Below are 21,118 nucleotides of genomic sequence, written 5' to 3'. Positions count from 1 at the left end.
TAGGATGTGATTTCCCCTATCCCAGTGTGTGGGGTATAGGATGTGTTTTCCCCTATCCCAGTGTGTGGGGCATAGGATGTGATTTCCCCCTATCCCAGTGTGTGGGGTATAGGATGTGATTTACCTATCCCAGTGTGTGGGGTATAGGATGTGATTTCCCCCTATCCCAGTGTGTGGGGTATAGGATGTGATTTCTCTATCCCAGTGTGTGGGGTATAGGATGTGATTTCCCCCTATCCCAGTGTGTGGGGTATAGGATGTGATTTCCCTATCCCAGTGTGTGGGGTATAGGATGTGATTTCCCCTATCCCAGTGTGTGGGGTTTAGGCTGTGATTTCCCCTATCCCAGTGTGTGGGGTATAGGATGTGATTTCTCTATCCCAGTGTGTGGGGTATAGGATGTGATTTCCCTATCCCAGTGTGTGGGGTATAGGATGTGATTTCCCCTATCCCAGTGTGTGGGGTATAGGATGTGATTTCCCCTATCCCAGTGTGTGGGGTATAGGATGTGATTTCCCCCCATCCCAGTGTGTGGGGTACAGGATGTGATTTCCCCTATCCCAGTGTGTGGGATATAGGATGTGATTTCCCTATCCCAGTGTGTGGGATATAGGATGTGATTTCCCCCTATCCCAGTGTGTGGGATATAGGCTGTGATTTCCCTATCCCAGTGTGTGGGGTATAGGATGTGATTTCCCCTATCCCAGTGTGTGGGATATAGGATGTGATTTCTCTATCCCAGTGTGTGGGGTATAGGATGTGATTTCCCCCTATCCCAGTGTGTGGGGTATAGGATGTGATTTCCCCTATCCCAGTGTGTGGGATATAGGATGTGATTTCTCTATCCCAGTGTGTGGGATATAGGATGTGATTTCCCTATCCCAGTGTGTGGGGTATAGCATGTGATTTCCCCCTATCCCAGTGTGTGGGATATAGGATGTGATTTCCCTATTACAGTGTGTGGGGTATAGGATGTGATTTCCCCCTATCCCAGTGTGTGGGGTATAGGATGTGATTTCCCCTATCCCAGTGTGTGGGGTATGGGATGTGATTTCCCCTATCCCAGTGTGTGGGGTATAGGATGTGATTTCCCCCCATCCCAGTGTGTGGGGTACAGGATGTGATTTCCCCTATCCCAGTGTGTGGGATATAGGATGTGATTTCCCTGTTCCAGTGTGTGGGGTATAGGATGTGATTTCCCCCTATCCCAGTGTGTGGGATATAGGATGTGAATTCCCTATCCCAGTGTGTGGGGTATAGGATGTGATTTCCCCTATCCCAGTGTGTGGGATATAGGATGTGATTTCTCTATCCCAGTGTGTGGGGTATAGGATGTGATTTCCCCCTATCCCAGTGTGTGGGGTATAGGATGTGATTTCCCCTATCCCAGTGTGTGGGATATAGGATGTGATTTCTCTATCCCAGTGTGTGGGATATAGGATGTGATTTCCCTATCCCAGTGTGTGGAGTATAGCATGTGATTTCCCCCTATCCCAGTGTGTGGGATATAGGATGTGATTTCCCTATTACAGTGTGTGGGGTATAGGATGTGATTTCCCCCCCCATCCCAGTGTGTGGGATATAGGATGTGATTTCCCCCTATCCCAGTGTGTGGGATATAGGATGTGATTTCCCTATCCCAGTGTGTGGGGTATAGGATGTGATTTCCCCTTATCCCAGTGTGTGGGATATAGGATGTGATTTCCCCCTATCCCAGTGTGTGGGATACAGGATGTGATTTCCCCCTATCCCAGTGTGTGGGATATAGGATGTGATTTCCCCCTATCCCAGTGTGTGGGATATAGGATGTGATTTCCCCCCCCCCATCCCAGTGTGTGGGATATAGGATGTGATTTCCCCCTGTCCCAGTGTGTGGTATAGGATGTGATTTCCCCCTATCCCAGTGTGTGGTATAGGATGTGATTTCCCCCTATCCCAGTGTGTGGGATATAGGATGTGATTTCCCCCCCCCCCATCCCAGTGTGTGGGATATAGGATGTGATTTCCCCCTATCCCAGTGTGTGGTATAGGATGTGATTTCCCTATCCCAGTGTGTGTGGTATAGGATGTGATTTCCCTATCCCAGTGTGTGGGATATAGGATGTGATTTCCCCCTATCCCAGTGTGTGGGATATAGGATGTGATTTCCCCCTATCCCAGTGTGTGGGATATAGGATGTGATTTCCCCCTATCCCAGTGTGTGGGATATAGGATGTGATTTCCCCCCCCCCCCCATCCCAGTGTGTGGGATATAGGATGTGATTTCCCCCTATCCCAGTGTGTGGTATAGGATGTGATTTCCCCCTATCCCAGCGTGTGGGGTATAGGATGTGATTTCCCCCTATCCCAGCGTGTGGGGTATAGGGTGTGATTTCCCCCTATCCCAGTGTGTGGGGTATAGGATGTGATTTCCCCCTATCCCAGTGTGTGGGGTATAGGATGTGATTTCCCCCTATCCCAGTGTGTGGTATAGGATGTGATTTCCCTATCCCAGTGTGTGGGGTATAGGATGTGATTACCCCCTATCCCAGTGTGTGGGGCACAGGATGTGATTTCCCCCCTCCCTGTGTGTGGGGTATAGGATGTAATTTCCCCCTATCCCAGTGTGTGGGATATAGGATGTGATTCCCCCATCCCAGTGTGTGGGGTATAGGATGTGATTTCCCCCTATCCCAGTGTGGGGGATATAGGATGTGATTTCCCCTATCCCAGCGTGTGGGGTATAGGATGTGATTTCTCCCTATCCCAGTGTGTGGGGTATAGGATGTGATTTCCCCTAACCCAGCGTGTGGGGTATAGGATGTGATTTCCCCTATCCCAGTGTGTGGGGTATAGGATGTGATTTCCCCCTATCCCAGTGTGTGGGGTATAGGATGTGATTTCCCTATCCCAGTGTGTGGGGTATAGGATGTGATTTCCCTATCCCAGTGTGTGGGGTATAGGATGTGATTTCCCTATCACAGTGTGTGGGGTATAGGATGTGATTTCCCCCTATCCCAGTGTGTGGGGTATAGGAAGTGATTTCCCCCTATCCCAGTGTGTGGGGTATAGGATGTGATTTCCCCCTATTCGAGCATGTGGGGTATAGGATGTGATTTCCCCTATCCCAGTGTGTGGGGTATAGGCTGTGATTTCCCCTATCCCAGTGTGTGGGGTATAGGATGTGATTTCCCCCTATCCCAGTGTGTGGGATATGGGATGTGATTTCCCTCTCCCAGTGTGTGGGGTATAGGATGTGTATTCCCCCTATCCCAGTGTGTGGGGTATAGGATGTGATTTCCCCCTGTCCCAGTGTGTGGGGTACAGGATGTGATTTCCCTATCCCAGTGTGTGTAGCATAGGATGTGATTTCCTCCTGTCCCAGTGTGTGGGGTATAGTATTTGATATCCCCCTATCCCAGTGTGTGGGATACAGGATGTGATTTCCCTATCCCAGTGTGTGGGGCATAGGATGTGATTTCCCCCTATCCCAGTGTGTGGGATATAGAATGTGATTTCCCTATCCCAGTGTGTGGGGTATAGGATGTGATTTCACCCTATCCCAGTGTGTGGGATATAGGATGTGATTTCCCTATCCCAGTGTGTGGGATATAGGATGTGATTTCCCTATCCCAGTGTTTGGGGTATAGGATGTGATTTCCCCCTATCCCAGTGTGTGGGATATAGGATGTGATTTCCCTATCCCAGTGTGTGGGGTATAGGATGTGATTTCCGTCTATCCCAGTGTGTGGGATATAGGATGCGATTTCCCTATCCCAGTGTGTGGGGTACAGGATTTGATTTCCCCATATCCCAGTGTGTGGGATATAGGATGTGATTTCCCTATCCCAGTGTGTGGGGTATAGGATGTGATTCCCCTATCCCAGTGTGTGGGATATAGGATGTGATTTCCCCCCCCCCCCATCCCAGTGTGTGGGATATAGGATGTGATTTCCCCCTATCCCAGTGTGTGGTATAGGATGTGATTTCCCCCTATCCCAGTGTGTGGGATATAGGATGTGATTTCCCCCTATCCCAGTGTGTGGGATATAGGATGTGATTTCCCCCTATCCCAGTGTGTGGGATATAGAATGTGATTTTCCCCTATCCCAGTGTGTGGTATAGGATGTGATTTCCCCCTATCCCAGTGTGTGGTATAGGATGTGATTTCCCCCTATCCTAGTGTGTGGGATATAGGATGTGATTTCCCCCCCCCCCCCCCCCCCCATCCCAGTGTGTGGGATATAGGATGTGATTTCCCCCTATCCCAGTGTGTGGTATAGGATGTGATTTCCCTATCCCAGTGTGTGATATAGGATGTGATTTCCCTACCCTAGTGTGTTGTCTGGAGGTTACAGAGATGAGTAAAGTTGTAGGGGTTGGGGGATGTTACAGAGATGGGGAATGTTATCGGGTGTGGAGGATGGTACAGAGATAGGGTGTGCTGTAGGGGCTCTGGGAAGTTACCGAGATAGGGAGGGTTGTAGGGATTGAGGAGTTTACAGAAATAGGGTGGTTTGTGGGGCTGGAGGAAGTTGCGGAAATAGGGAGGGTTGTAGGGGTTACAGGAGATTTCAGAAATAGGGAGGGTTGTAGGGGCTGGAGGCTGTTACAGAGATAGGGAGGGATATAGGGGCTGGAGGAAGTTGCAGAGATCAGGAGGGTTATAGGTGCTGGAGGAGGTTACACAGATAGGGAGGGTTGTAGGTGCTGGAGGAGATTACAGAGATAGGGAGGGTTGTAGGAGCTGGATGAAGCTGCAGGGATAGGAAGGGTTGTAGGGGCTTGAGAGGTGACAGAGTAGCGAGGTTTGTAGGGGCTGGAGGAAGTTGCAGAGATATGGATGGGTATAGGGGCTGGAGGAAGTTGCAGAGATAGGAGGGTTGTAGGGGATAGGGGAGATTACAGAAATAGGGAGGGTTGTAGGTGCAGGAGGCTGTTACAGAGATAGGGCGGGATATAGGGGCTGGAGGATGCTACAGAGATGGGGAGGGTTATAGGGACTGGAGGCGGTTACAGAGATATGGAGGGTTGTAGGGGCTGGAGGAAGTTGCAGAGATAGGGAGGGTTGTAGGGGTTAGAGGTTGTTACAGAGATAGGGAGCGATATAGGGGCTGGAGGAAGTTGCAGAGATAAGGAGGAGATTACAGGGATAGGGAGGTTTGTAGGGGCTGGAGGAAGTTGCAGAGATATGGAGGGTTGCAGGGACTGGAGAGGTTACAGAGATTGGGAGGGTTGTAGGGGCTGGAGCAAGTTGCGGAGATTGGGAGGGTTGTAGGGGCTGGAGGAAGTTACAGAGATAGGGAGGGTTGTAGGGGCTGGAGGATGTTGCAGAGATAGGGAGGGTTGTAAGGGCTCTATGCGATTACAGGGATTGGGAGGGTTGTCGGGGCTGGAGCAAGTTGCGGAGATAGGGAGGGTTGTAGGGGCTGGAGGAAGTTACAGAGATAGGGAGGGTTGTAGGGGCTGGAGGATGTTGCAGAGATAGGGAGGGTTGTAAGGGCTGTATGCGATTACAGAGATAGGGAGGGTTGTAGGGGTTAACGGAGGTTACAGAGATATGGAGGGTTGTGGGGACTGGAGAGGTTATAGAGATAGGGAGGTTTGTAGGGTTAGCGGAGGTTACAGAGATAGGGAGGGTTGTTAGGGCTTGAGGACGTTACAGAGATAGGAAGTGTTGTAGGGGCTGGAGGCTGTTACAGAGATAAGGATGGTTGTAGGGGTTAGCGGAGGTTACAGAGATAGGGAGGGTTGTAGGGGTTAGCGGAGGTTACAGAGATAGGGAGGGTTGTAGGGGTTAGCGGAGGTTACAGAGATAGGGAGAATTGTGGGGACTGGAGGCGGTTACAGAGATCTGGAAGGTTGTAGGGGCTAGAGGAAATTGCGGAGATAGGGAGGGTTGAAGGGGTTAACTGAGGTTGCAGAGATAGAGGGAGGGTTGTGGGGGCTGGAGGCGGTTACAGAGATATGCAGGGTTGTAGAGGCTGGTGTAGGTTGCGGAGATTTGGAGGGTTGTAGGGGTTAGAGGAGATTACAGAGATAGGGAGCTTTGTAGGGGCTGGAGGCGGTTACAGAGATAGGGAGCTTTGTAGGGGCTGGGGGAAGTTGCAGAGATATGGAGGGGTATACGGGCTGGAGGAAGTTGCAGAGATAGGAGGGTTATAGGGGATAGAGGAGATTACAGAGATAGGGAGGGTTGTTGGAGCTGGAGGAAGTTGCGGAGATGGGGAGGGTTGAAGGGGTTAGCGGAGGTTACAGAGATAGGGAGGGTTGTAGGGGCTGGAGGTGGTTACAGAGATATGGAGGGTTGTAGGGCTGGAGGAAGTTGCGGAGATGGGGAGGGTTGTAGGGGCTGGAGGCTGTTACAGAGATGGGGAGGGATATAGTGGCTGGAGGAAGTTGCAGAGATAAGGAGGGTTATAGGTGCTGGAGGAGGTTACAGAGATAGGGAGGGTTATAGGTGCTGGAAGGAGGTTACAGAGATGGGGAGCGTTATCTGTGCTGAAGGAGGTTACAGAGATAGGCAGGGTTAAAGGGGCTGGAGGCGGTTACAGTAGAGGATTGGTTAACTAACAGAAAGCAGAGAGTGGTGATAAATGGGTGTTTCTCTGGTTGGCAACCTGTAACTAGTGGGGTGCCTCAAAGATCAGTGTTGGGCCCGCAGTTGTTCACAATTTACATAGACGATTTGGAGTTGGGGACCAAGTGCAATGTGTCAAAGTTTGCAGACGACACTAAGATGAGTGGTGAAGCAAAAAGTGCAGAGCATACCGGGAGTCTGCAGAAGGATTTGGATAGGTTAGGTGAATGGGCTAGGGTCTGGCAGATGGAATTCAATGTTGCCAAGTGTGAGGCAATCCATTTTGGGAGGAATAACAGCAGAATGGATTATTATTTAAACGGTAAGATATTAAAACATGCCGCTGTGCAGAGGGACCTGGGTGTGCTGGTGCACGAGTCGTAAAAGGTTGGTGTGCAGGTGCAACAGGTGATTAAGAAGGCTAATCAAGTTTTGTCTTTCGTTGCTAGAGGGATGGAGTTCAAGACTAATGAGGTTATGCTGCAATTGTATAAGTGTTGGTGAGGCCGCATCTGGAGTATTGTGTTCAGTTTTGGTCTCCTTACCTGAGAAAGGACATATTGGCACTGGAGGGAGTGCAGAGGAGATTCACTAGGTTGATCCCAGAGTTGAGGGGATTAGATTATGACGAGAGGTTGAGTAGGCTGGGACTGTACTCATTGGAGTTTAGAAGGATGCGGGGGGATCTGGAGGAAGTTGCAGAGATAAGGAGGGTTGCAGGGGCTGGAGGAAGTTGCAGAGATAGGGATGGTTGTAGGGGCTGGAGGAAGTTGCAGAGATAGGGAGGGTTGTAGGGGCTGGAGGAACTTGCAGAGATAGGGAGGGATATAGGGCTGGAGGAAGTTGCAGAGATAAAGAGGGTTGTCGGGGCTGGAGGAAGTTGCAGATATGAGGAGGGTTGTAGGGGCTGGAGGAAGTTGCGGAGATAGGGAGGGTTGTAGCGGCTGGAGGAAGTTGCAGAGATAGGGAGGTTTGTCGGGGCTGGAGCCGGTTACAGAGATAAGGAGGGTTATAGGTGCTGGAGGAGGTTACAGAGATAGTGTGAGTTGTAGGGGCTGGAGGATGTTGCAGAGATGGGGAGGGTAGTAGGGGCTGTGGTGGTTACAGAGATAGGGAGGGTTGCCGGGACTAGAGTAAGTTACAGAGATAGGGAGGGATATAGGGGCTGGAGGAGGTTACATAGATAGGGAGGGATATAGGGGCTGGAGGAAGTTGCAGAGATAGGGATGGTTGTAGGGGCTGGAGGAAGTTACAGAGATAGGGAGGGTTGTCGGGGCTAGAGGAAGTTGCAGAGATAGGGATGGTTGTAGGGGCTGTGGTGGTTACAGAGACAGGGAGAGTTGCAGGGGCTGGAGGGAGTTACAGAGATAGGGAGGGATATAGGGGCTGGAGGAGGTTACAGAGATAGGGAGTAATATAGGGGCTGGAGGAGGTTACAGAAATAGGGAGAGATATAGGGGCTGGAGGAAGTTGTAGAGATAGGGAGGGTTGTAGGGGCTGGAGGAAGTTGCAGAGATAGGGTGGGCTAAAGGGGCTGGAGGCGGTTACAGAGATGGGGAGGGTTATAGGTGCTGGAGGAGGTGATAGAGGTAGGGAGGGATATACGGGCTGGAGGTGGTTACAGAGATAGGGAGGGATATAGGAGCTGGAGGAAGTTGCAGAGATAAGGAGGGTTGCAGGGCTGGAGGAAGTTGCAGAGATAGGGATGGTTGTAGGGGCTGGAGGAAGTTGCAGAGATAGGGAGGGTTGTAGGGGCTGGAGGAACTTGCAGAGATAGGGAGGGATATATAGGGCTGGAGGAAGTTGCAGAGATAAAGAGGGTTGGAGGGGTTGGAGGAAGTTGCGGAGATAGGGTGGGTTGTAGCGGCTGGAGGAAGTTGCAGAGATAGGGAGGGTTGTTGGGGCTGGAGCCGGTTACAGCGATAAGGAGGGTTATAGGTGCTGGAGAAGGTTACAGTGATAGTGTGAGTTGTAGGGGCTGGAGGATGTTGCAGAGATGGGGAGGGTTGTAGGGGCTGTGGTGGTTACAGAGATAGGGAGGGTTGCAGGGACTAGAGTAAGTTACAGAGATAGGGAGGGATATAGGGGCTGGAGGAGGTTACAGAGATAGGGAGGGATATAGGGGCTCGAGGAAGTTGTAGAGATAGGGATGGTTGTAGGGGCTGGAGGGAGTTACAGAGATAGGGATGGTTGTAGGGGCTGTGGTGGTTACAGAGATAGGGAGGGTTGCAGGGGCTGGAGGAAGTTACAGAGATAGGGAGAGATATAGGGGCTGGAGGACATTGCAGAGATAGGGATGGTTGTAGGGGCTGGAGGAAGTTGCAAGATAGGAGGGTTCTAGGGGTTAGGGGAGATTACAGAGATAGGGAGGGTTGCAGGGGCTGGAGGAAGTTTCAGAGATAGGGAGGGATATAGGGGCTGGAGGAAGTTACAGAGATAGGGATGGTTGTAGAGGCTGTAGGAAGTTGCAGAGATAGGGATGGTTGTAGGGGCTGGAGGAAGTTACAGAGATAAGGATGGTTGTAGGGGCTGGAGGAAGTTACTGAGATGAGGAGGGTTGTAGGGGCTGGAGGAAGTTGCAGATGTAGGGAGGGTTGTAGGGGCTGGAGGAAGTTGCAGAGATGGGGAGAGTTGTAGGGGCTGAAGGAAGTTGCAGAGATAGGGTGGGTTAAAGGGGCTGGAGGCGGTTACAGAGATGGGGAGGGTTATAGGTGCTGGAGGAGGTGCTAGAGATAGGGAGGGTTATAGGTGCTGGAGTAGATTACAGAGATGGGGAGGGTTATAGGTGCTGAAGGAGGTTACAGAGATAGGGAGGGATATAGGGGCTGGAGGCGGTTACAGAGATAGGGAGGGATATAGGGGCTGGAGGCTGTTACAGAGATAGAGAGGGTTGTAGGGGTTAGCGGAGGTTACAGAGATAGGGAGGGTTGTAGGGGTTAGCGGAGGTTACAGAGATAGGGAGGGTTGTAGGGGTCAGTGGAGGTTACAGCGATAGGGAGGATTGTAGGGGCTGGAGGCTTTTACAGAGATAGGGGGGTTATAGGGGTTAACGGAGGTTACAGAGATAGGGAGGGTTTAGGGGCTGGAGGAAGTTGCAGAGGTAGGGAGGGCTGGAGGGGCTGGAGGAAGTTGCAGAGATAGGGAGGGTTGTAGGGAATAGAGGAGATTAGAGGATGCCAAGTTCCCAACACACACAGTAAATAATACAAGTGGGTGAAGCAGCTCATTGTGGGACAGCTGACACCATCAGGCCAGGAACACTATTATATACGGCAACTCCCAGATTTCTTTACCCATCACATGCTTTGGAGGTCACAAGCAGAGGACAAAGATTGACGTAATACCTGTAAGAAACCTTGTGACCAGGCAGCATATTGCAGAGTGGATTGTGGAATGTACCTTTTGACAGTCACAAGCTGGCAAGTCAACAACCAGTGGAGCGTCAGCTCATTCCTCTTGGGAAATGGTCAACTCAGTGATGTATGTGAGGCCCTGTACCCGGTTAGTAAACATGAAGAAATCCTCATGTTTATTTGCCTGGCCAGTGCTGGCCTAGTGAGAGCAACAGGATGGGAAGGTGTTTCAGGAGGTCACTCCTCCTTTATCCAAATGGGAAGATATCGTATCTTCCATGCTTTCACCTCCTGGGCACCCACCATTTCAGGGTGAGGGTATTGGAAAGGGCCGCCCTGCAATCTCAGTAATGGTTGTGGTACGGAGGGGCAGGAAAATGAAGAAGATGGGCCGAGTGAAGGGAAGAATGAACTTAAGATGCCTTTTTTTTTTCTTTACATTTGTGACGCACATCGAGTGGCTTGTCGGAAGATTGGTACCTTCTTTATTTTTCCAACAGGAGCTGGCGAGTGTTTGTTCGGACCTGAGCGGGGGCTCAGCACAAATGGATTTCCTGCTGTCTAGTCTGAATGATCAGCAGCAGTCAGACACTACACTCCATCTGTGCGGCCTGCATAAACTGGAGGTAACAAGAGGAAACCTGCATTTATATAGCACCTCCCACAACCCCAGCGCTCTCCAAAGCACTTTACCGCCGATTATAGCTAGTCGCTGTTGTAATGCCGATAAACGACAAGTCAATTTGTGCACAGCAAGCTCCCACCCACAGGAAATGCGGCACTGCCCAGATAATCTGTTGTGATGTTGGTTGAGGGATAACTATTGGTCAGGCTCACCTAGAGAATAGAATTGGATCTTTTACATTCACTGGAGAGGGTAGCTGGGGCCGTTATTTAAGATTTCATTGGAAACTTCCCCAAGTGACGGACTCCACACGACACTGGAGTATTAGCCTGAATTATACGCTCAAGCCTCAGATATCACAGACCCCAGTTGAGGCGGGCAGAGGGCTCTGTATATAGTTCCCCGTTCGTCTCGCTAGGCCACAAATCCTACTTTGTGTTGTCAGAATCTTCTTCTGATGTCCAGCCCTAGATAAGCTGCAATTTCCTCTCGTTAAAGACTTTCGGGCGGCAGAATCCATCGTCTTTCCTGTCGCAAACTCCATCCCCTCGGCATCCCCCTCTCCTGAGACGTCGGCTCTGGGTGAACCAGACTGTTGGCAGTGACCCTGGCCACACCTCTGATCCGATATCCCCTCCATCACAAAGGCGACCTACCTCCATATCTGAAGCATCGTCCGTCTTGGCACCTGCTTCAGCCAGCAGCCGTCAAACCCGTTATCCATGCCTTTGCCAACCTTCGTACTCATCAGCCTACTTTGGCAGGCAGCCCTCCATCCCCCTCAGATTTAAAATTTGTATATTCGTCGTGATGGCCCTCACGAGACCCCCGGGGATGACCTGATTGATCTCCCCGTGGGGTGCGTGGAATAATAATTATAATCGCTTATTGTCACAAGTAGGCTTCAATGAAGTTACTGTGAAAACCCCCTAGTCCCGCTGGTACGGGAATTGAACCCGCGCTGCGGGAATACAAGCTCCCCCACTGAGGGGCAGAGGCCTAGCAGCTGGATCTCATGAAACTAACACTTAAAAACCGGCCCGGATTGGGCCCAGCATGATCGGTAGCCAGCTGGGACCTGCGTGCTGTATGCTGCGTGTCGGTCTTTACTTTGCCTTAAGAATAAACCTTCATGATCTCACCATGCCTATCTCTGTAACCTCTTCCAGTTCTACGTCCCTCGGAGAACTCTCAGATCTGGCCCACGAAACCCCAACTCCGGCCTATTAATAGTTATGCCTTCATCTCCCTGGGGTCTGGAATTCCCTCCCTAAAACCCCTCTAGCTGCGGCGTAGTATCCTTATCCCTGAACCAATAGCTCATCATTCTGGATGTTCATGGAAGTCGCATTCACAATGCGACCAAACGAGGTCGATTATCAACTTGTAAATCCTTCCAACACAGATTAATAGCAAGCGGCAAGAGTGGGAGAGGTCAGCCATCTGATGGAAATAACTTGCCATCGCTAGCCAGAGTTTCATACATGTAAAAACCGTGTGTAGCCACAGCAACCCGGTCTCCTTGGGGGAGCCCGTTGGCAGGGCGGCCAGTGTGGGCCGGATTGGTGCTCACAGCGTGAGGTTCTGTTTCCCCTTGTGGCTGGAATAATTTGGGGACCTGCCTCCTTGCCCTAGATGTGGCGGAGTCACAACGCTGTGGGGTGGACCTGCCCCTTCAGGTCAGCCGGGTGTCACAGATCTGTCTGATGCTCCTCCTCAGTCAAACCACCTAATAGGGGCAAGAATGAGAAGCTATAATTGGTTGAGCCCATATTCAAAATGGTACCCATGGAGGGGGTCAAAGGAAGTCGCCAGCCTTCCTCAGAATGGTAACACTCAAAAACACTACCGGAGCTCGCTATTCCCCATAAATGTTTGGTGTCAATTGTCAGGTGCGGGTGTCAAGGGATGTACAACAAGGCCTTTGGGGAAATGGTGGCAACATCAGTAACCTGGAGATCCAAATGGGGACACGGGTTCAAATTTAAAATTCAAATTTACTTTAATAAATCTGGATTTGTAAAACTAGTCTCAGTAACGATGTAAAACTATCTGGTTCACTAATGTCCTTTAGGGAAGGAAATCTGCCGTCCTTACCCGGTCTGGCCTACATGTGACTCCAGACCCACAGCAATGTGGTTGACTCTTAACTACCCTCTGAAATGGTCTGGCAAGCCACTCAAGCCTGCGCCATCCATATCTCATGAAAGAATAGAAGACGGGTTAAATGTGGTTGAGGTCCGTGATCTAACTGAATGGTGTTGCAGGCCAGGAAGGCTGAATGGCCTCCTGCTCCTTCATTTCTTATACCCAGAAATAAAGGAGGTGATTTGCACTAACTCCTCCTTCATAGAAACGTCGGATCCCTACAGTGCTGTTCGGAGGCTGTTCGGCCCATCGAGTCTGCACCGACCCTCCGAAAGAGCACCCTACCTGGGCCCACCCACCCGTCCTATCCCGGTAACCCCATTACCTCATCTAAACTACGCATCTTTGGTCACTAAGGGGCAATTTATCACGGCCAATCCACCTCACCTGCACATCTTTGGACTGTGGGAGGAAACCGGAGCACCCGGAGGAAACCCACGCAGACACGGGGAGGACGTGCAGACTCCACACCGATAGTTTAAAGTATACCCGGGACCCTGACGCTGTGAGGCAGCAGTGCTAGCCATTATGCCAGCATGCCGCCCCTATGCGTCATGTCAAGAATTCCTGTGTGTTTCTGAGCCGGGCTTCTTCTCACATTTCTTCAATATCTGGACCCTGGCTTGCGCGGCTGACTGGCAGGACTGAGGGACAGTGGTGCATTTGGTGGTTGACTGAAATGGTGATGCTAACATCTGCCGCCTTCGCTTGGCCCGGGGTTAACGCTTTGACCTTTCTGACGTTTGCCATCCTTGCTCCTGCTGCAGCTGCATTGTGAGGCATGTTGCTCTCGTGTCCAGTTAGTGGGCTGGATTTTCCGCTGCCCCAGCCTCGGCGGCGCGTCGTTCGCTGGCGGTGGGATTCTCTACTCCCGCCGCTTGTCAGTGGGATCTCCAGCGAATGGCCCGCCAATGGGAACAGGGAATCCCAAAGGATGGAGAATTCCAGCCACTATCTCACTCGACATGTTTGTTGGTGGCCAGTTGCCCACAAAGGAAATGCTTTAGCCTTCCTGAGTTGACTCAAGGTCACGGCGAGGCCTCTTCCACTAGATTCTGGCTGATTTGTGCAGATTTCCTTCCCTAAAGGATATTAATCAGCCAAATGGATGTTTTCGAGAAGCAGTAGATGAGGTACCCTCAATAATGATGCTTAGAGATTAAACTGTAAAGAAGGCTTTATTAGGCTAATAACTATGCTACAGATTTGGATGAGTGCTGACTGCTATACAGACCATGAGGCAGGCCTTTATGTATGGCTCCCAGATGGGCGGAGCCAGAGGCGGAGTCCCAAGGGTTCCAAGCCTGGTCTTAAAGGGGACATCACCTTACATGATGATAAGGCAGTAACCGTTCATCACAGTAGACTTGACCAGTGACAGTTTCATATTTATAGCTTTATATTCCAGATTTATTAATTGAATTTAAATTCCACCGATTCCTGTAGTGGGATTTGAACCCTGTGTCCCCAGAGTATTAGACGGGCCTCCGGATTTCTCATCCAGTGACATTACCACCATTATACGCATTCTTAATAGCAGGTGATTTTTCTTTAGCACATTTTTGTTTGGTTTAGTACGTTGTTTTTCAGAACAGGTTAAGATTGGTAAAACAAGGGATGGTGTAAGTTATCCAAAACGGGAAACAAACCTGCTTTTCTTGGAAGCTCGTCTTAATCCCTATTTCTGTTTCTATAGAAACCTTTGATCCTATGGGTGACGGTCCGGTACCGCCTCTTGAAGGAGAACCCAAAGCTGGAAGAAACGGCAGCGGTGAACTTGGGGCACCCCTTGATTGCACGGCTGGAGCTGTACAGGACAATGCCCGCCGCTCGTGTGGAAGCGGATGCCACCAGCACTCACCAAGACTGTGCCCGGGCGCCCGACAGCACCGTCACAAAGGACACCAGCAAGGCCTGCGGGTCAGGAACACGGACCGGTGCCAACAAGCGGGAGGTCAAGCCGCCGACCTGCCCGGCTCGAATGTTCAACCAACCAGAGGAGAATGACGAGCGTGACGTATCAAATGGGAGTTGATAGCACTTTCCCATAATATTGAACCGAGCGGACAAATCCAGCTTTCTTCAGAGTGTGCTAAATATTAAATATTTGTAGTTATGCACTCAATAGAAACATTACACTTAGGTCAGCTACTTATGTTTTTGGTAGGGTTGCTGGCAACTCCTGCCCAGTTCCTGGGCTCCATTATTAGTATCGAGAGGTAAAACGTTATGAATTCAGTCATGGTTCAATTGTCAGCCTGTCGAATTTGCCTCCTGGAGCCAATCAAATTGTTACTTCCAATCCCGGAACTGACGGTACGTTTTTGGAATTAGATGGTGCCGTCTCCGATAGGCAGCCCTCTGATGCCAGCGGGATTCAGGCAAACTCATCAGAAGTCCGCCGGAAAGGGAACCTAATGCCTGGGTTTATTTGTCAATGCCTGCTGTCATCTGGACGTAACGGACCGTCTGTTTGTCTTTAACCGCTTCCAAAATGTTAGATTCTTGGTTTATGAAGTTGGTGGCACGTTGACATGGCGTCATTACTGGAGAGTGAATAACTCTACTAGAACTCCGCACCCACCCATAGACATGCCACATTATGTTGGCTGAATTTATACTCCTGTCACCTCCACCGACTGCTGCTCCCACCAGCACCAATCCTAAAGTTGTTGCTTATTTCTTCTAAACATTCAGTTGGTTGGAATCTATTGAACACAACGTCGAGAAGTAAATGTTCCTCAAAATCCCGGAGCAAGATCTCCTGCAGCAAGTAATTCGACAATAGTCCACAAAGGACAATAGAAAATTCTCTAACGAGAGATCAATTGACTGAAGGGACAAGGTGAAGGGGCAGCGCCTCAATGAACCACCATTGAACTGGCATTGAACCCGTGCAGTTGGCGTCATCCTGATTCGCACTCAGGCCATCTAGCCAGCTGAGCTAACCGACCCCCACGTTTTTCTGCATTACTCCGGATAATCTGACCCGAATCGCAGCCCTTCTAGATCTCACCTTAATCACTGCTGCATCCTTTACCAGGCTGAATGTTTCAGGTCACTCCTTTTGTTCCTGATCTTTGTCCCTAATGATGAGCAGTCTGTCAGATATAACTGACAGCACATTTGAGGCTTCATGAGGGGCTGGTGGCGTTACTCCTGTCCATAATATTTACACCTATGTTGGAAAGCTGGACCCTGACTCAATCCGCTCTTCATGTTTACCAACAAAGTGTAAGTGTCCAGTACTCCTGGGCAAACGGGAGTGCTGTTAAATTTGGACCAAGGCGGCCAAACCCAATATGCTCATGGAAATAATTGCCGCCATATATTATCATAGAATTTACAGTGCAGAAGGAGGCCATTCGGCCCATTGAGTCTGCACCGGCTCTTGGAAAGAGCGCCCTACCCAAGGTCAACACCTCCACCCTATCCCCATAACCCAGTAACCCCACCCAACGCTAAGGGCAATTTTGGACACTAAGGGCAATTTATCACGGCCAATCCACCTAACCTGCACATCTTTGGACTGTGGGAGGAAACCGGAGCACCCGGAGGAAACCCACGCAGACACGGGGAGGATGTGCAGACTCGGCATAGACAGTGACCCAAGCCGGGAATCGAACCTGGGACCCTGGAACTGTGAAGCAATTGTGCTATCCACGATGCTACCGTGCTGCCCAGAGACGGAGGAACAGTTTCTTTCCCTCCTTGCTGAAGGTGAAGCACAGGAACAGGAGTACGCTAGTTATCCCCTTGAGCCTGTCCCGCCATTCACTGAGATCATGGCTGATCTGTGACCTAACTCCATTTTCTGCCTTTGGTCCATATCCCTTCATATCTTTGCTCAACAATAATCTATCTCTTTCAGATTTAGAATTAACAACTGATCTGGCATCAACTGCTGATTGTGGGAGAGAGTTCCAAACTGCTACCACCCTTCCCAACATCTCTCCTCATCGGCCTGGCCCTAATTTTTAGACTATGTCCCCTAGTTCTAGAATCTCCAACCAGAGGCAACAGTTTACCTTCATGGACCCTGTCTTTTCCTGTAGATGTTGCTTTTTCCTGCACAGCACTTACAATCCGAAATCGAACCTGGGCAATTATTGTTGTATATTGGACTCACTGGCGACACTCACTGAAAACAAGATGCGTTTTAAGGCAGATTGTGCAAAGACTTTGTTTCTCCTAAGCGACGGACCATAATGCATTCATTATTGAATGTCAAGACAGTAAAAGGGCAGCAAGCAGCCCAAGATATTACAGTATAGGTCAATTCCTGTTTATATCGATTAGTGATCGAATCATGTTTAAAAATCTGATCCAGTTTTATTCTCCTATTTATTTGTTCGAAGCTCATTTTTGCAATGGTTTGTAAACAAGAGCTTCCTGATCACACTTAATACTACTAGAGTCACAGAGGTTTGCAGCACAGAAATGGACCATCGCACCTGCTCTGGTCCAAAACCGCCACCTAAGTATTGTTTTTGTTTATGGAAGGATTTTCTGTTTCTGATGATGGGAGCTGATGACGGATCCCCTGACGGGAGAGGAGGAGGTCGGAGGGAAGAGGTCGGAGGGAAGATTGACAACTCTGTCTTTGGAGGGGATAGCATTGGACGATGCACATCTCCATTCGAGAGAGGAGTTGACCGTGCCTAGGGAAGGAAAATGGCATTGATGCTTTGCAACTCCCCTGTCGGGACGAGTTGGCACTGCACATTAAAACATCGGGGTCGATTCATGTTATGATTTGTCTGCCAGAGTTAATTAACAGAAACGTATAGGTATGTACCTCCTCCCAGCTCTTGGCGTGTGTTGCCAGTAAGTGAACCTGGAGAATGAGAGATGCAAATGTTCTCCCGTAAATCCTGTTGGCATTTGCTTGTTGCATTCAATGAGCCAGACACCAGCATTGCGAATGAGCATTAATTCCATGATGCACTTCGGAGACGCATTCACAAAGTCAACTGGCGTTGGCAGAGTTTCTGGACTCTCGTGTGATCTGGTGCTCAATTTTCACAAATGCATTCAAACCAGTTTATGAAAGGGAGCGGGGGTCATCTAGGCTCTGTAGCATGAGTCAAAGGTTCAACAGGCTTGCCTCTGCAAGATCCCGATATCGCCAGTTCCTCAGGCCAGCGGAGCAGAGGGAGGCAGGTACCCAACAAAAATCATACAATCCCCACAGTGCAGAAGGAGGCCATTCAGCCCATCGAGTTTGCGCCGACCCTCTGAAAGAGCCCCCTACCTCGACCCACGGCCCCACCCTATCCCCGTAACCCCACCAAACCTTTGGACACTAAGGGGCAATTTAGAATGACCACTCCACCTAACCTGCATATCTCTTCAAGACTTGCTATTCATTCCGCACAGAAGGGAGGGTAAATATAGAGTGATCCTTGTGGGTCACAATATTAGTTAGCAGGGGAACCCCCTGCGTGGCAGTGTGTTTTATGCAGTGCACATGTGGGAAAAATGCATTATATAAATAATATTCAGAACTCTGATGATAGTGAGATAACGTGTGGTATGGTGGCACAGTAGTTAGCACTGCTGCCTCACAGCGCCAGGGTTCAATTCCAACCTTGGGTGACGTGTCTGCGTGGGTTTCCTCCGGGTGCTCCGGTTTCCTCCCACGGTTCAAAGATGTGCAGGTTAGGTGGATTGGCCACGATCAATTGCCCCTTAGCTTCCAGGGATGTGCAGGTTAGGTTACGGAGATGGTGCAGGGTAGCTGGGAAGTGGATGTAGGTAGAGTGCTCTTTCGGGTGGGTCGGTGCAGACTCGATGGGCCGAATGGTCTCTGTCTGTACTGTTGCGATTCTATGGTACAGTGTGAGAGCCAACATGCATTTATTCATCGGAAATCAAAATTATTCCTTATCCTTTTATAGTGCACAGTGGCATAAACTGATCTCCTGGTTACACCCTAGGTTGGCAAACTGCCCGTCGGCATGACGTTAGACATTTTGCTATTTTCCACAGCAACGGATTAGAAATGAAATTTTAAAGTGTTGGCTGGTCCAGGGTTAATCAACTGCGCTGACTTCATCGGCCCAGATACCACTGCATTCTCGACAAGCTATTGGATCTTTCTGTAGATTTTATTAGGCCGTATTTATTTTTATGTGGATGTTATTTTTGGTGACGATTAAAGTTCTCAGGCTACCAAAGACTGGAGGCCGGCCCTCAATTACAGTTCTCATTCCCCAGTCTATGGAGCACATATTTGTAACTGGATCCCATATCTCTGGAGGAGCTAGTACCGGTACGAGATTTATTTTTTAAAAAAAAGAGTGAAATGGCAACAAAGAGTTCTTGATTTTTTGTTTATGTGACTGACATTTTGTTCTGATGGTGCTGGGGGTGGGGGGGGGGGGGGGGGGGGAGCGGGGGTGAAACAGGAAAGCCACAGGGGAAAACCTAGGGCAGGATTGTATGGTCCTGTCGCGGCGCGGGGCAGGGGGGAATTTGGCGGGCTGTTCAGAAGTCCATTGACTCCAGCCAGACCAGAAAAGCCCGCCAGCAAAAAAGGGCGGGGGGGGGGGGGGGCTGTAATATTCCGCCACAGGACTGACCACCCCCTCTTCCCCCCCCAAAAAAAAGTATCGAGAGCTGTATTAGCGCAAAGGGTCATGTGGACCTCGAACTCCAGTGGAGAATGAATGTGGCTCGAAGCAGCCTCATTTTTGAATTTCTTTTTTTAAAATGGTTTTGGGGCTGGTTTAGCACAGTGGGCTAAACAGCTGGCTTGTAAAGCAGAACAAGGCCAGCAGCGCAGGTTCAATTCCTGTACCAGCCTCCCCGAACAGGCGCCGGAATGTGGTGACTAGGGGCTTTTCACAGTAACTTCATTTGAAGCCTACATGCGACAATAAGCGATTTTCATTCTTTCATTAATGTAAATTTAGAGTACACAACCATTTATTTATTTTTCCCAATTGAGGGGCAATTTAGCGTGGCCAATCCACCTGCCCTGCACATCATTGGGTTGTGTGGGCGAAACACAAACGCGGGGAGAACGTGCAAACTCCACACGGACAATGACCCAGAGCCGGGATCGAACCTGGGACCTCGCGCTGTGAGGCAGCAGTGCTAACCACTGCTTCGCCCAAATTTCCTGAAAATTAAATCTCTGTGGGGTGGGAAATCAGGCCAGTGATCCAAATGTGTTGGCTTCCCGCCAGGCAAGCTAGTTTAAAATTACCAGCAGGGTTTCAACTTCCTGCTGAGTGTTATTCCCACTCCCTTAAATCTGTGAGCTTGGGTATTTCACCTCGTTAACTCCTCCGTGCTCCCCCTTCCAACCAAATCATTCCAGGAAATCGGGGCACGGTTAGAGAGATATTCCTTTGGAACGATTACACTGATTTTTAAGGGGTCCTGCCAGAGATTCCATTTTTCAGTCCTGTCGCCCCCCTCCATCTCTGTAATCTCTGGCTTTACAATTCTCTTGTGAACTCTGTCCATCCGCCCACTTCGTTCAACAGCACCGCTAAGTGGACGTGCTGCAGCCAGTTGGTCTCTTAAACTCTCCTCCCTCCTCCTTTAACACATTCTTGTACCTCTCCAACCAAGTATTTTGGCCACCTGTGCTAACAATGCCCTGTGTAACCCAGCGTTAAAACTATTGGTTTGATGACGCCTTTGTGAAGTGCCCATGTTGCTACATTTAGGTGCTATATAAATGCAAATTGTTGCTGTAAGTTGTCTGATACCAGCCTTCTTTTGGTTTCCAGCAAAAGCAGCAATGTATTACACGCTGTGTTGCAGACGGTATTGATCAGGAACATCAGCTCTGAGCACTGGGCTGTGTTGTCACTGAGTTGGAGATGCCATGTTTAGGCTTGGGCGGGGGGGGGGGGGGGGGATAAAAGAACAACTAGGGCATTTGTTCCCTGTTGCCCGCTGTCCAAAGGTGCATGGATTGGCGTTCAAGTGAAGCCCAAGATATGATGGCCTCAACGTCAATTAGTCAGCCAGGACGTACATTGCCATTTAGGCTCGCATGCGAAGGTTGACAGTGAGAGTTAAGTTAGCTGAGGGCCTGCGAAACCTAATACCAAGGGGTCAAATACATTGAGGAGAGGGAGGGAGTGTGGGATGATTGAAGTGCAAACACATCTGGCTTGTCTTTTGTTCGATACTAAAGTTGTTATTTGATACTAATATTTAAGTTTTACGTGAAGTTGTTTTCCATTAAATGTAGTGTTATTTAATTAGCTGAAATGTAGAGTTGGGAATAGTTTATGAATTTTGTCACAGTAACACTGGGATATTAAATTGCATCACTTCAGAACCTGGTTTTCTCTTCGCTTTTATTCAGTTTTTAACATTTTATACATAAAACAAAATAACACAAAACAAAAGGATGCCCCCATTCTACCAACCAACCCACCTATGACTCAAAAAGCAATCCGCCCCCAA

General features: G+C 49.7%; 1 protein-coding gene across 3 annotated transcripts in view; it reads left to right on the top strand.

Annotated features, from left to right (window-relative positions):
* malt3 (MALT paracaspase 3) overlaps positions 1 to 19,051 on the top strand; it is a 178,608-nt gene extending 159,557 nt beyond the window's left edge. For all 3 annotated transcript variants that reach the window (XM_072493082.1, XM_072493081.1, XM_072493083.1), the window contains 2 exons: positions 10,413 to 10,538; positions 14,382 to 19,051. In XM_072493082.1, the coding sequence (XP_072349183.1) occupies positions 10,413 to 10,538; positions 14,382 to 14,720 (465 nt within the window). In that variant the 3' untranslated portion in view covers positions 14,721 to 19,051. The remainder of the gene's footprint in view (positions 1 to 10,412; positions 10,539 to 14,381) is intronic.
* The last annotated feature ends 2,067 nt before the right edge of the window (positions 19,052 to 21,118 follow it).

Source organism: Scyliorhinus torazame, chromosome 30, assembly GCF_047496885.1.
Source record: "Scyliorhinus torazame isolate Kashiwa2021f chromosome 30, sScyTor2.1, whole genome shotgun sequence".
Classification (NCBI taxonomy): domain Eukaryota; kingdom Metazoa; phylum Chordata; class Chondrichthyes; order Carcharhiniformes; family Scyliorhinidae; genus Scyliorhinus; species Scyliorhinus torazame.
This window is presented reverse-complemented; position numbering and strand designations above follow the sequence as displayed.